This window comes from Mycotypha africana (assembly GCF_025528875.1).
Source record: "Mycotypha africana strain NRRL 2978 chromosome Unknown BDF20scaffold_10, whole genome shotgun sequence".
In the NCBI taxonomy this organism is placed as follows: Eukaryota; Fungi; Mucoromycota; class Mucoromycetes; order Mucorales; family Mycotyphaceae; genus Mycotypha; species Mycotypha africana.
Window position 1 is genome coordinate 216,358 of NW_026515734.1, and position 13,126 is coordinate 229,483.

At 37.3% G+C, this 13,126-nt stretch overlaps 10 protein-coding genes across 10 annotated transcripts; 4 read left to right on the plus strand and 6 right to left on the minus strand.

The window, feature by feature from the left end:
• The first annotated feature begins 292 nt into the window (after positions 1 to 292).
• On the plus strand, positions 293 to 2,754 carry BDF20DRAFT_888773 (velvet factor-domain-containing protein). Its single transcript, XM_053082088.1, has 7 exons — positions 293 to 564; positions 658 to 722; positions 785 to 854; positions 924 to 1,069; positions 1,184 to 1,268; positions 1,337 to 1,492; positions 1,576 to 2,754. The coding sequence occupies exons 1-7, from the start codon at positions 461 to 463 to the stop codon at positions 2,414 to 2,416; spliced, it is 1,467 nt and encodes a 488-aa protein (XP_052932659.1). The 5' UTR covers positions 293 to 460; the 3' UTR covers positions 2,417 to 2,754.
• Positions 2,755 to 3,779, minus strand: BDF20DRAFT_888775 (uncharacterized protein). The gene is made up of 2 exons (XM_053082089.1): positions 3,757 to 3,779; positions 2,755 to 3,694 (listed from the first exon to the last, which is right to left on the minus strand). The coding sequence occupies exon 2, from the start codon at positions 3,577 to 3,579 to the stop codon at positions 3,130 to 3,132; it is 450 nt and encodes a 149-aa protein (XP_052932660.1). The 5' UTR covers positions 3,580 to 3,694; positions 3,757 to 3,779; the 3' UTR covers positions 2,755 to 3,129.
• On the minus strand, positions 3,536 to 4,976 carry BDF20DRAFT_97489 (uncharacterized protein). Its single transcript, XM_053085067.1, has 3 exons — positions 4,714 to 4,976; positions 3,685 to 4,621; positions 3,536 to 3,622 (listed from the first exon to the last, which is right to left on the minus strand). Exon 2 carries the CDS (start codon positions 4,577 to 4,579, stop codon positions 3,689 to 3,691), a length of 891 nt encoding a protein of 296 aa, XP_052932661.1. The 5' UTR covers positions 4,580 to 4,621; positions 4,714 to 4,976; the 3' UTR covers positions 3,536 to 3,622; positions 3,685 to 3,688.
• Positions 4,977 to 5,185: 209 nt separating this feature from the next.
• On the minus strand, positions 5,186 to 6,234 carry BDF20DRAFT_922452 (SUMO-conjugating enzyme ubc9; the record flags this gene model as incomplete). Its single annotated transcript, XM_053084674.1, has 5 exons — positions 5,186 to 5,471; positions 5,547 to 5,656; positions 5,845 to 5,893; positions 5,981 to 6,064; positions 6,166 to 6,234. The coding sequence occupies 5 exons, from the start codon at positions 6,232 to 6,234 to the stop codon at positions 5,331 to 5,333; spliced, it is 453 nt and encodes a 150-aa protein (XP_052932662.1). The 3' UTR covers positions 5,186 to 5,330.
• A 292-nt stretch (positions 6,235 to 6,526) lies between these two features.
• BDF20DRAFT_826148 (UPF0041-domain-containing protein) lies at positions 6,527 to 6,994 on the minus strand (the record flags this gene model as incomplete). The annotated part of the gene is made up of 3 exons (XM_053078040.1): positions 6,527 to 6,657; positions 6,733 to 6,802; positions 6,884 to 6,994. The coding sequence occupies 3 exons, from the start codon at positions 6,992 to 6,994 to the stop codon at positions 6,527 to 6,529; spliced, it is 312 nt and encodes a 103-aa protein (XP_052932663.1).
• A 204-nt stretch (positions 6,995 to 7,198) lies between these two features.
• Positions 7,199 to 7,574, minus strand: BDF20DRAFT_915873 (uncharacterized protein; the record flags this gene model as incomplete). Its single annotated transcript, XM_053084375.1, has 2 exons — positions 7,199 to 7,395; positions 7,478 to 7,574. The coding sequence occupies 2 exons, from the start codon at positions 7,572 to 7,574 to the stop codon at positions 7,199 to 7,201; spliced, it is 294 nt and encodes a 97-aa protein (XP_052932664.1).
• Positions 7,575 to 8,267: 693 nt separating this feature from the next.
• On the plus strand, positions 8,268 to 9,585 carry BDF20DRAFT_838399 (uncharacterized protein; the record flags this gene model as incomplete). Its single annotated transcript, XM_053079155.1, has 4 exons — positions 8,268 to 8,395; positions 8,739 to 9,016; positions 9,293 to 9,469; positions 9,515 to 9,585. 4 exons carry the CDS (start codon positions 8,268 to 8,270, stop codon positions 9,583 to 9,585), a joined length of 654 nt encoding a protein of 217 aa, XP_052932665.1.
• A 246-nt stretch (positions 9,586 to 9,831) lies between these two features.
• On the plus strand, positions 9,832 to 10,893 carry BDF20DRAFT_888788 (ATP synthase complex subunit H-domain-containing protein). Its single transcript, XM_053082090.1, has 5 exons — positions 9,832 to 10,000; positions 10,083 to 10,137; positions 10,221 to 10,276; positions 10,355 to 10,408; positions 10,487 to 10,893. Exons 1-5 carry the CDS (start codon positions 9,959 to 9,961, stop codon positions 10,559 to 10,561), a joined length of 282 nt encoding a protein of 93 aa, XP_052932666.1. The 5' UTR covers positions 9,832 to 9,958; the 3' UTR covers positions 10,562 to 10,893.
• A 57-nt stretch (positions 10,894 to 10,950) lies between these two features.
• BDF20DRAFT_915875 (chitinase) lies at positions 10,951 to 12,528 on the plus strand (the record flags this gene model as incomplete). Its single annotated transcript, XM_053084376.1, has 4 exons — positions 10,951 to 11,135; positions 11,218 to 11,326; positions 11,414 to 11,450; positions 11,525 to 12,528. The coding sequence occupies 4 exons, from the start codon at positions 10,951 to 10,953 to the stop codon at positions 12,526 to 12,528; spliced, it is 1,335 nt and encodes a 444-aa protein (XP_052932667.1).
• Positions 12,529 to 12,637: 109 nt separating this feature from the next.
• Positions 12,638 to 13,126, minus strand: BDF20DRAFT_97679 (uncharacterized protein). Its single transcript, XM_053085083.1, has one exon. The coding sequence runs from the start codon at positions 13,028 to 13,030 to the stop codon at positions 12,746 to 12,748; it is 285 nt and encodes a 94-aa protein (XP_052932668.1). The 5' UTR covers positions 13,031 to 13,126; the 3' UTR covers positions 12,638 to 12,745.

Below are 13,126 nucleotides of genomic sequence, written 5' to 3' on the forward strand. Positions count from 1 at the left end.
CTTATTAGAAATCAGAGTTGATCTTACACTTTAAAGCTGTTTCAACCTGCACGCTTTTGTTTGTAAATTATTTTAAAACGTGTAACATCCCTTCAGTGAAATATCCTGGAAAATGTCTTGGCACTAAAAGTGTAAACCTTAGAAAACAGGACAAGGAAATAATTTCACCAAATAAGGCAATTGCCATTAATAAGGTTGACTCTCCCCTTTATTGCTAAATTAAGAACATGGTAACCTTTTGTAATCAACTGTAAATCTTCAAATCATAACTCCAGCAGTCCATCCTTCATAGATATGTTTAGTCTTACTATTTACTGTTCTGTTCTTTCCTTTTTTTTTTCTTTTTGCATCTTTTCTTTTACATTACTCTCTTGCTTATTAAGTTTTAACATTTCCCATTCCTTCATTTTGCACCTACTCAGAAAAGAACCTACTGCTTAATTGAACGTTGATTCTAATCATGAACCAACAGTCAACAGTAAACCACAGCAACAATCATAACAGTAGTAGTGGCTGTACCTATCGCTTTATCGATAGCTCCCTTGCAAATCTTTCCCCAGAAATGTAAAAAGAGATATATGTCTACTTAAAAGAATGAAAAAAACCAAAAAACTAATCTATGTACCCAATAAACCTATCACTCTATCTATCTTATAGCAAGCGTGACCTTGAAATTAGACAGCAACCGAGGCAAGCCAAAGTCAGCATTATCAATGAGAGAGGTACGATAAGCAGCTCGGTTTAATGGTGTGAATCGCTAGTTCTAAAGATTTAAAATTGATAGACCGCAGACCTATCGAGCCTCCACCTATACTTCAAATTCACTGGAGTGGATGCTCAGAAGAGGAGTTAAAGTATGTGTGCATTTCATAGACACACAAAAAGTATATATCAGCCTGTACTGATATTATTGTAATTATTAGAAAATGTCTACAAAGTCCTTTTTATTACGTTGTGGCAAATCTTGTTACCGAGGATAAACCCGACATTCCTCTTTTACCTGCAGAGAAGTACCTCTCGGGCTCACCCGTGTCATCTCTCCATAGACTCCGCGACATCGATAATTCAGGTAACCTTTTTTTTTTTTTTTTTTTTTTTTTTTTTTTTTTTTTGCAATTGTCTCACATATTGACATCATGTTGAATTCTCGGTAATTGTTTCTAACTCCAATCAATCAATATAGAGGGCGGATACTTTGTCTTTGGTGACCTTGCTGTTAAAAAAGAAGGCAAATTCAAGTTACGTTTCTCTCTTTTTGAGATGATAGAGTACGTAGTGTCTTTAATAGAGACGTAATTATGATTAGTGCATACACACTGACGCAAATTCATTTTAGAGGCGAGGTCCGTAACTGTAGAACACTATTATCAGATACGTTTACCGTGTACATTCCAAAGCATTATCCGGGGTCTGTTGAGGCAACTTTTTTATCGAGAACATTTTCCGATCAAGGCGTAAAAATGAGAATACGTAAAGAACATAGACTCCAGAGGTAGGCAAGCAAATGCTTTCAAGCATCAATCAGTTGTAGAGGTGTCTAACGCATTATCCCACAATAATCGCTCTTGAACGTAGTAGAAAACGCAAACACGATATTAGTAATGATGCTTCCTCTATAACTTCATTGAGCAGCGACAATAATTCGCAGCAGCCAATCAAAAGAGTCTCTCCAAAACCGAGCAGAAGATCAACCGTATCATCCTCGATACCAACAACCAGCTCGACTGGTCATTTTGGCAGATGGCAGGCAACGGCGCCTCCCTCTACCCTTTCGAAGGTAAAGCAGCAAGATCAGCGTTCTACAACCGCCATCCAAAGTCGACAAAATACTGTTACACCTTCACCCCAGCAGCAGCATCATCAAACCACGTTTGCGTACATTAATACGCCGACCAGCAACTTCATTCATGACCATCGTTTTGAGAACGCCAAAATACAACAGTTACAGCATACCTCTTTCCCAAGCCCTGAAAGCACTATTTATAATACTACTACTACCAGTGTCGCGTCAAGAACTTCGACCCCTCAATTCTTATCTCCGCGACATACAGTCAATGAAGCGGGCACTAACCTTACACAGACATTATATCATCACGATCCTTACTTAATAACGCCAACAAAAGTCTCAGCAGATCAATTACCAAAAGATCGATCTCTGGCACAATACCATACTTGCAATGATAGACATACCACATCCACAAGAAATAGATTACCATCACCGCCTATGCCCATAACAAATCTTCATCTACACGCGACAGGGACACAGAATTGGGGTACGCGCTTACCACCCTTGAAGACCATTATGAACGATGACAGTAATACCCACAGTTTCTCAACACCTACTACTACTGCTACTCCTTTAATACTACCGCCTCCACCAGCTCTTATGGCAAAACAAACTTATTACTTCCAATAATATGATCACTGTTTATCCTTAGCATATTGACTTATTCAGTTCATCTGTTGTACATTGTATATTTATTCACGCTTTTACTGCTTTGATTGTATATCCCTTTTCCTTCCTTGTCTATTTCATATATATACTTCCATTGATGTATTCATCTGATTTTTCTGCTTTTAAACCAAATCAAAAAGACAACGTATATCAAGCCTGTATTTCATAGGTCATCGGTAATATTCACACTTGTTTTTTGGTGTAACACCAAAACACAATAATGATAAAAATCTACCAAAATAGTTTATAATACTACAAAAGTACTTTAAAATAAAATACTGTACTACGAGGTTCTTGTTTCACAAAGAAGGGAACATGTTGCATCGCCTGTGTTAAAATTGGCATATTCCTCGGTTTAGGGATTTCCTTTACCCTTTTTTCTCGGGTTAAGAATTAGTCGGTTTACACAAGCGTATAAACTGGAAATGTGTTTAAAAAAGTGGCTTGTGTTTTACGTATGGTTAGTGACTCTAATTAATCGAGCACAAAAAAATCAAAGATGTATCGATACAAAAGAAAAGTTGCAGCCCAAAATAACAAACAGAATTACAATTACAAAATAAGTTAAAGTGTTTATAAATGCTGTTGTAAATATGAATGAATATGTCACAGAGAAAGGCGAGGGTATGAATGGGGGCTCTCGTGAGTATAGTTTTGAAACACCTATCTAGTTGTTATTCCATCACTGTCAATTGGGGTAAGTTCAAGAGGGTAACACCTTTTCTACTGTCGCAATCGAAACCCCAGTCTTTCCAGTGATTGGCCTTGCCATGGCAAGGATAGCACATAGCGCAAACAGTCGTTTTGAATCCATGACACATTTTCCGTCCCTGTCGCAAATTATCCAGCATATCATACATCGTACCGCCTATAGCATCCGGCTCTTCAAAGTCTCCGAAATGCTTAGCGATCATATCGTTCTCGCATACATCAATCTGTTGGATACGACGGTCATGAATGGGCAGGATATTGAACGGGAACAACCATAGTCCTAAGTTTTGATCTTCATTTTTCACAAATAAGCGTTGCCCCTTTACACCTGCGACTAAGTGAACAATATCTCTTGATAAAATATAGAGTGCACCTGCTGTAAATGGAGGGAAGATAGGTAGTGGATAAACCATTTCACTATTTTTATTACCCGTATCGCGAATTGGAGGTATATTCCTACATTCATTTCTCCGTTAGTAATTCAACGATGACCTTTGCTACTCTGTATCAAATCTAACATTTTTACCAGTAAGCCAACCCTCTCCAATATCGGTTTGTCCTTCCAGCTAACTCTAATTCTTGACTGATAGTATCCCATCTAACAAAGATATCATCATCCGTCTTTATAAAGTAGTCGAAATCATACTGATTCGCCCATTCAAATGCCGAGTACACTTTTCTACTAAGGTCTTCATAGCGATCCGAGCAATCCAATATCAAAAGATCCCCAAATTCTTCCATTTCTTTCTCAACAATAGGCATGACGTTCTTTTTGACGAGTTCATTGTCTTTCGGAGGTTGACCCAAAATGAATTTGTAAATGTAGGATATTTTCGTGTTATCATCCTTTGGCATCAGTTGGAGTGTTGTCTCACGAAACTCTTTTCTTTTGACAACTCCTTTTGCCGTCCAGGCAGATAGAACAAATACCATCACACGTACTTCGGCGTCATTGTTGAGCCCAGGATGAGGTTCAGCCACAGGAACCACCATACGCTTTTCTGCTAGTACAACCGATTCCTTTCTTAATTGCCCCACTTGATAAAGTAATGCAAACATGGTGATAAAGACAACAATCGTCAAGGGCAAAATTAGAATACGGACCATCGTGGATCGTTGATGAGTGGTTCCACGTTTTTTACTATCTTCGAAATCCATGGTAATCAAACTACCAGTAGCAGTAGTACTCGTAGTATTTTCCATTCTTAACGGTGTTGTCGTAGCAGCAAATTTCTTTTTTAACAGATTGGATACCAAAAAGATAAGGCATATGGTCATCCACTTCCAAATAGGCTGATCGATGCCATAATGAGAGCCAAGAAATGCTGATACAGACCAATTGATCACAATGAGGGTGATGAGACGAACGATGACACTACTGATCTCATAGTGAAGAAGCCATCGATTCAACATGCTTGTGGTGAAGATCCAACTCCAATAACCTGCTAGTAAGCACTGGATAAGTAGACAGAATTTGTTTATTTTAACCCTTTGTTAAAGTCATACAGCTATAGCTTTTGTCTACTCGTTTTCAAGGACTCACTTACCCATAGTAAAGCTACTTTATGAATGAGTGGTGTACTTTTGTGCTCAAATATGCTAGCTGAATGTTCATTAGGGGCGATGGTACTTGCGAATGCTTTTGATAGATTATCAATCACGCCAATAATAGCAGGTATCAAACACAATAACTTCAGTATGAACAAAGGTAGTTGAAGACGTCGAGGAACAATAAACGAAAAGGTTCCTCTCTTTTTAAAAGAGGTGTGACCCTATGATAGGTATTTGTTATGCCGGAAAGCTTGTAAGGATAAGAGATTTTTATGCGTGCTTACAGATGCCATACTGATTAATTGCGTATATAAGTATGAAAGTGTTCTTCCTACTATCAGATCTACTTATTAATACAGATACAACTGCAAACTGAACAACCAAGAAACGGTTCATGTCAAGTGTCTTACAATTTGAAATTATTCGGCAAATTTGAAATGGCGCTATTATTTTTATTTTTCCCTTTTGAAACGGGCTCGGTCAGGGCAATCAATTTATTGACCAAACTGTCTTTTGCAACCGATTACACAAGAAATTGTGATCAAAAATAACATGCCTTCTTTTTCAATGATCAATGATTATGTAAATGTTCGTCGATATCGTATCGTGTTTACTATGTCCTATTCTCAGCAGCTTGTTGACGCACTCTTCTTTCATATTCTTTCTTATCCTTTCTAAACAACATATAAGCTTCCTGTTGGGCGGGGCTTTCAGGGTTGGGATCATTTAATAAATCTTGCACGCCAAGAAGAATCTTCATATTTATAAAAGAAAGAGGGTGTTAAAATGGACGCGTTCTTATAAGTAAAAATGAAAACGTGTGTCGTACCTGCTTCACTGTGATAGCGGGTTTCCATCCTTCGTCTTCATTTAAAATCGATAGGCAAACGGTGCCTGAAGGATAAACGTTAGGATGGAAGAGTGGTGGTGAAAACCTGCCTATAAAATTATGGAACTATCAGTTAAGAAGCTGTTTTTCCTTTATTGCAAACGGATGCTGAACTGCGCGCAAAGAAATTGGTCTTACATTTTGGTGGTTTACTGGGATAATCTATTTAAAATTGATGATTAGTCCGGTTCCCACCAAGCAAATAGTAATATGCTGTTGAATGGTTGTGTTCTGTTACCTTCAGGAAATGACATGGTGAGTTTATAGGTTGCTTTCTCCCAAGGAGTCTACCAATACGAAATAGAACAAAGGCATCAATATGTCGAATTCTACAATTCTATAGCACTGGATGAAACCAAAAAAAGAAGGCTTACTCCATCTTTTCCTGGAATACCGCAAGTCCAATTCATTAAATCGAGCGAGTTATCTGGATTCTTGCCCGGTCGAGCCCAAAAACCCTACAACAACAAAAAAGAATCTTGTCGATGAGCGAGATTCTGATTTCTAACTGAGCCTCGTCGCGCGAATTCTACACTTGTCGAAAGAGTGGTGAAATTACATGAGGATGATCTTTTCTCCATTGTTTTCTTTCTTCCATTAAACGGCTTCGTGATATGCCTGTACTCATTTTGTAGTATCAATAAATAGCTGGTATTTTATTAGAAGAAAAGAAAAAAATAATAGCAGAAAAGAGCGGAAAACAATTTAATCTTTCTAAACCAGAACAATATTGTCTCGCATAGTCACGACACTACAGCCTTTCCTTTGTTACTGGGTTTTGAAATACGTCCAAATGTTTAATTCAAAATCCAATATTGTAAAAGCGTCAGTTATTGTTGCTTGGTAGCTCCATAACGTCGATAACTGTAAGAAGGACAACAGTTAATTATAGCTTCAGTGCGATTACCTCTTTATATCACTTACTGATAAATTCGGCCAACTTGTACCATACCCGTAAGGAACACACTGAAATTTACTGCTGCCACCATATAATTCTTGGGTATGATAACGAACCCATACCTTGTCCAGATCAAGCCAGTCAGCGCTAATGCTACTCATATAAACAGCTTAGCCCTCATCTCATACTAGAAGGAAATACTTATTATGAAACACTTAGTATGCTTACAAAAGTTTTGTCGTACGCTTAACTGATCTGCTGGCTTTTTTAGGTCACTTAATCCAGCGATCACCAGTCCCTGATATAAATATAGGAAATATATCAGCTCATGACGAGAGCAGAGAGTTTCCATGTTTTGTCATTCATAATAAAACTGTACCCACTTCATAGTAGGCGCCCAAAAATGGATTGTTTTAGGTCCTGCAGGTGAATTCAAGAATCTTGTGAAAATGGATGGTGAAGTGGTGACAGCTGCAGCAGTAATTGACATATTTGTAAAACGGAAAGTTGGTAGAAAAGACAAGGAGAAAAAAAAAATAGAAAGAACGTACGGACTAGTTTAAAAATAAGAGAGACAGGATTGTATGTGTGTGTGTGAATTCAATGTTTCGTCAGACTTGAAAACAATAATAATAATAATAGTTGTAACTGGTTTTCTTTATTTCTGGTTGCTCAACAGTACAATTTTATAGTGTCAACTCTGTAAAAAATTTTTATTGTAATTTTCTGAGCAAGGTGCTGGCGGTGAGGAAGGCCTTCCAAACATATTACTCGCTCTATTCTTTAACTGTAAACTGGCACGATTTAATCTTGCTGACAGCCGTTTATTTCGATAAGGGGTGCTCAAGTCATAGACGCCATCATGATATATTTGTTTGTAATACGCAGAGTCTACAAAATTCGTATAAATCATGAAATATCAGACTTTGACTTACGGACTGGGAAAATGATGCATTCAAGCTTCTTGATTTACCTTTGGAATCAAATTCAGGTAAAAAGGATCTTCGTTTAGTATATTTCTCTAACCTCCACAACTCAATTCTGTTCTTTAGTTTTTCTGTAATGTGCATTGTAATTATTAAAGATAGTGAGGAACAGCAATAGACAGGAATGGTATGATATTCAAAGTAGTGTTGTTGAGGACTCTACTTGTCACTAAAGCAATAAGTAAAAAAAGAAGGAAAAGTATAGCAGATGAACAAAGGTACTAATAATATATATCATTGTTTACGCGGAGTTCATGCAAACAACATAATACCATTACTGTATACCTACTTACCGTGAATTGCCAGCACTGAAAAAGAGTAATGGTTTCTTCTGTTTGAATCTTTTTTGATTTGAAACTGTTTTACCAGCGGGCAACACGTGCATTTTTATTTAATTTTGGTACTATCTGCCTGCTTCATAGACACTATGTTGAATCTATCTAAAGGACAAAAGTAATCATCCTTCCTGAGCAATTTGTTGTCCATATGGTTACTTAGCCTATTATGGTAACTGGGCGTATTTGAAAAGAGCGGAAAGCAGTTGAAAAACTTCAATAATAGAAGGGCTATTTGTACAATATAATGCTTAGCATAGATAACAGCAGCTTTCTTAATTGAGGATATGCAATATTAAGTACAGTATAATTGACTTTCAAGTTTTTGCTTTTTTGCAATTGTGCTAGTTTAGTGGAAGATAATCATTCCGATATTCCTTTGACCTATCCATTATGCCAAAAAAGTCGGAAATGGAGCATTTTAAAAATACAAAAGATAAGCATGTATGATGTTGATCAATTTAGTGGCTACGCCTCAAGCCCTATAGGAAACTGTAATATGGTCCACACAGAGGCCAATTTGTCGGAACTAAAATTAATGTTTGGGCAAACTTCTCCGACCGATTCGTGGTAGATAGCTTTGATCTTCACTGACCTTTTGGTCAAGGCCCAGCTCTTCGAACAGGGTCGGTCTTTGCGTTAGTGTCGGGACTTTGAGTCAAGGCCAACTTGAATGATTATCGAAATTATATATCAAAAGTCAAAAGCATGGGTCAAGATAGCAGCATCGAAATTTGATGTTATTATACTATCGTACTGTGTATTTTTCCTTAATGTGAAGTTGACTGCTTGATAAAAGGGATGTTCGAAAGCACAATAGACAATTGCTGTTCCATATAACCAGATGGAAGTGGAGATTCAAGTTTCTTTATTAAGTATTATTTGAATATAACGTGACGATAAAGAAATGGAGGAACAAACGAGAAACTAGTCTTCTACCAATACACAGCTTTGTTTTTGATGTCCAATGCAACAAGTTGAACTTTGGTGATGCATTAATGCCCGTTAATATATCAGCTTTCGGAATAATATCGAACAAACAGACCACATCTATAGTACGCTCCACGGATCTGCTTAGATTTTATAACAGAGTTGTAGGCATCTTCAAATTTCGTGGAGGTACCAGCGTAACCTTTCTGACTGACTTCAGATTGCTTGAAGGTTGTTTGGAAATATACTCTGAAATGAGTGGTAAATATTACCAAAACTAAATATTGGCAAGAAAACAGACAAACGTCAACTTGAGCGGTAGCAGGTGAACACGTGTTCTACGGCTTCATTTTCATACGACTTTCGAATACAACTAATGGTTACTACAACTGCTTCTTTTTTGAGATGTCTATTAATGGTTTAAATGTTTATGATAGCATTGTAATGTTCGAGAAAGCGGTAAAAACTTAAAACCGTAGTAAATGATAACTGACTTTGAACATTTATCTGCGAACAACACAATGGCATGATTCGTAGCAAGGATAGCCAATATTGAAGGGCTGTTTTTGACGACATATGAACAATCTCAACCTTTACGTAACAGTTTTCTGTCCAATATTCATCTTTATTTCAAGTTCAACTCATCAGACTTACGAACCTTTGCCTATAACGAAGGGAAGATTTGCACGTCTTTAAATAACAAACTTCTTACAAGTACATAATTCTGCAACAACAAAATACGTGGAAATACATCTATAGATCAAACAGATCTTGAAATAATTCTTATCATAGTACTTCCGTCAAAGAATGATCTTCAAAAATTGTTTTGAATCATACGTTCAAATAAGCCCATATTCATGAAAATCTCACAGTAGGACGCTAGAAAAATCATTAGAAAAGATCAAAGAAAAAAGAAAAGATGCAGCGGTTGACATCATATCATTAACGCCAACACCAGCGCCATGGACAATCTTTGAAAAGACTGCAGCACAGTTGAGGCCAAAAGGTGGATGATTCAGTTTCAATGGCCGCTAAAAAATAAGGTATGAGCGTTGTTGCGTCATTAAAATTTCGTGGTGGACAAATTGGGGACTCCTCCTCCCTCCCCCTCCTGCAAATCTGGATATTTCAAAACCCCACATTTATTATAACTTTCCAAGTTCCCTTTTTAACGCTTTTTCCAGAAAACTCGAAACAATAAATATGTCAATCGCTCGCATGGCCCTTCGCTCAGTTGCTGTCAAAGTATATATTTCCTCAGAAGGATTGATGCGAACATTCATCAAATGGTCGAAAACTTACAACCATTTTACTTAACGCCATTTAGTCTACTCTTCCTTCCATTGCTGCTCGTTCATATAGCGCTGCTGTTATGCAGAAAGGTAATTTCGTGACCTTTTTCAATTGAGTTTATTCATCGACTCACTCTTTCCTTGTGCTTTGGATTCAAATTTAATTCACTCAGACGTGCTTCAAGATTTGTTCATTAAAGAATTGAAGGCTTACAAGCCTCAACCTGTTGTAAGCTATGCAAAAGTTTAAATCCACTTTCCGACGAAATAAGCATGAGATGATAACCCAATGTTATTACTGTTGTAGACTGCTGCTGATGAAGCTCCTGCCAAGGATTTCAAATTTCCCCTTGCTCCTGCTGTAAGTTGTACACAGATTTGATGCTTGGACACAGTGGATAAGAGAAGAATGTTGATAAGTCTAATCAATAAAACATAGGTTCCTGAAATCGATGCTGATTTAGCTCAACAATTGGCTGCTTACGACGCTGAACCCGAGGAAACCTCTCAATAAAGCAATAGAGAAAATCACAGCTCTCATCTTCGACCCTCACCCACAGACACATTATAGTAATATGCTATAATATATATCTTTCAGCCCAAAGACCAGACTTGAATCATGACAGGAAAAAAAAAAAGAAAAAAAAAAAAGAAACAGATTTAAAGTAGACTTGATTCTTTTTTTCATATATAAAAAAAAAGATGATAACAGCTCAAAGGCAACATCGTGTATAAATAAAACTTGATTTTTGCTGCTAAGTTTGAATGCAATATCAAAGACGGCATCCAGATATTTTTAATTCATCATAGATGTTTGCATTTTCTTCCCCCGCTCTTTGTTTCCTGTTCCTCTTTTATCTTTTTTATTTTTTTTTTTAGAAAATTGCTGTAAATAATTACTCTATGTCCATGTTTCCTTTCCCCAAAGTAAAAAATATAATATACTTTATTGTATTGACGCCTGTCATCGTCATATTATTAACCATTGGTTGGTACCAACAGGCCATTCATCATAATGACATTCCACAGAAGATGTTGCCGCCGAGACCAGATGACTCTTATGTCATTGCAGGCTATTTTGTCAACTGGTAGTAAAAAACTGTCTTTTTTATTTTTTTTTTTGGATCGCTGCATTAATTTTGTTAGAAACCTAAAATTATCATTGATTAGGGGCATTTACCAAAGGAATTTCAACGTTGTTGACTTGAAAGCAGACAAATTATCTCATATCTTGTATGCTTTTGCTAATGTGAATGCCGATGGCAGCATTCTACTCGGGGTAGAGAAACAGATAAAATGTCAACTATGGATCCGCTTAAAACTTCTCTTCAGGATTTTAATCTCTTCGGTTGTGTAATTATATTAGGATGCCTGGGCGGATACAGATATTCGATTCACACAAGGTAAATCGACTTTTTTGCCTGTGAAAGCGGAATCATCGTCAATAAACTAAGCAGATTTTTTTCTTTTTTAACAGAGAAAACAGTGGATGGTGTAGTCGATGGTTGGAAAGAAGTAGATGAAGATTTGCATGGTAACTTTAAGCAACTTGCTCTGTTGAAGCAACGCAATAGACATTTGAAAGTGTCACTCAGTGTGGGTGGCTATACTTGGAGCGCCAACTTTTCAGCTGTGGCCGCCTCACCGAAGGCAAGGGCTACCTTTGCGAATTCAGCCGTGACTCTTTTGAAGGATCTTGGTTTGGACGGTATTGATATTGATTGGGAATATCCTGCCACGAGCGCTGATGCTGACAATTATGTCCTGCTTTTGAGAGAGGTGAGAGCAGCATTGGATGAATATCAACTGAAGTTTGACCCCACCGATGAAAAGTTCCTACTGTCTGTAGCCGTGCCCTGTGGACCTGAACACTATCGTTTGCTGAAATTAGAAAGAATGGCAAAGTATGTGGATTTATTTTATTTGATGGCTTATGATTTTGCTGGTAGTTGGGATAAGGTGACAGGGCATCAATCGAACCTGTACGGTGGCGACTTCAGTGTCGACCAAGCTGTAAATCACTATGCAAAGTCAGGCGTACCCACCAAAAAGATAGTGATGGGCATGCCTTTATACGGTAGAGGATTTTTGAACACCGGACTGACACCTGGTTCAGCTTATCAAGGTGTTCCCAAAGGAAGTTGGGAACCAGGTAACTACGACTACAAAGACTTGCCTCCTGAAGGATCTAAAGAATATTATGATGAAAAAAGGGTAGCTTCGTGGTCCTACAATGAAAGAACGCGAGAATTTGTCACATATGATTCACCCACGGTAACAAAGGTGAAATGTGACTATATTAAGCAACGTATGTTGGGTGGCGCGATGTTTTGGGAGTTAAGTGGTGATGTGCCAGACAATAGCCAATATAGAAGTCTGCTAAGCGCGGCTTATGACTTTTTGGAACGAAAATTAAATAGGAAACCCAACCATATCCTATTTCCACAGAGTAAATTCAAAAACATCCCCCATTCCCTATAAATAGAGCCGCTCCATTTGTATAGTACTCCATCTTTGAAACGAAAGATATTGTTATTGTTATTGTCTAAAACGCATAACTACTGCTTTTTACATCATTATCAGCAACGATTTACTCTTTCTTTTTTCTTTCTTTCCCAGGTTTCTAACTGAAAAGAAAGAAAAGGAGTAGTACATACAACGTACTCATATCCAATAACTGATGACACTGGAGTGTGAATTAAACCATATATGAATTGCTGTAAGGGGCGAATCGATAGGCTGACAGATGGATTTGCCAGTTCTTGACTTTTCTTATTCTCTCCATAATTTTACTGATACTGCAGAGTATAAGCACTGCATGAATCGAATAGTAAATATTTTTTTTTATCGGATAAAGAATAAACAAAAAAGAGTTTGGATCATTTATCATCCATCGTAATGAAGAAAGCAGCTGAACGCCGTTATCAAAAACTGTAAAATAACAATAATGGACGTAGAATGATAAAAAAATAAGACACAGCATCGTTTCCCAGCATTTAAGCTATGCGATCAAAGTGGAAGTAAAAGCTATGTTGCCTTCGGATATAAAGACATGCCATGCTATCTGTTTTATTTTCCT

What these genes read in the sequence shown, in the direction of transcription:
- BDF20DRAFT_888775 (XM_053082089.1), bottom strand. Translation starts at nt 3,579, where the DNA reads ATGGTTTATCCACTACCTATCTTCCCTCCATTTACAGCAGGTGCACTC.
- BDF20DRAFT_97679 (XM_053085083.1), bottom strand. Translation starts at nt 13,030, where the DNA reads ATGCTGTGTCTTATTTTTTTATCATTCTACGTCCATTATTGTTATTTT.
- BDF20DRAFT_888773 (XM_053082088.1), top strand. Translation starts at nt 461, where the DNA reads ATGAACCAACAGTCAACAGTAAACCACAGCAACAATCATAACAGTAGT. An exon ending in GCAAATCTTTCCCCAGAAAT is followed by an intron (nt 565 to 657) that starts GTAAAAAGAGAT and finishes TCTATCTTATAG; the next exon opens with CAAGCGTGACCTTGAAATTA. An exon ending in TGCTCAGAAGAGGAGTTAAA is followed by an intron (nt 855 to 923) that starts GTATGTGTGCAT and finishes TGTAATTATTAG; the next exon opens with AAAATGTCTACAAAGTCCTT.
- BDF20DRAFT_97489 (XM_053085067.1), bottom strand. Translation starts at nt 4,579, where the DNA reads ATGTTGAATCGATGGCTTCTTCACTATGAGATCAGTAGTGTCATCGTT.
- BDF20DRAFT_888788 (XM_053082090.1), top strand. Translation starts at nt 9,959, where the DNA reads ATGTCAATCGCTCGCATGGCCCTTCGCTCAGTTGCTGTCAAA. An exon ending in TTCGCTCAGTTGCTGTCAAA is followed by an intron (nt 10,001 to 10,082) that starts GTATATATTTCC and finishes AACGCCATTTAG; the next exon opens with TCTACTCTTCCTTCCATTGC. An exon ending in CGCTGCTGTTATGCAGAAAG is followed by an intron (nt 10,138 to 10,220) that starts GTAATTTCGTGA and finishes TAATTCACTCAG; the next exon opens with ACGTGCTTCAAGATTTGTTC.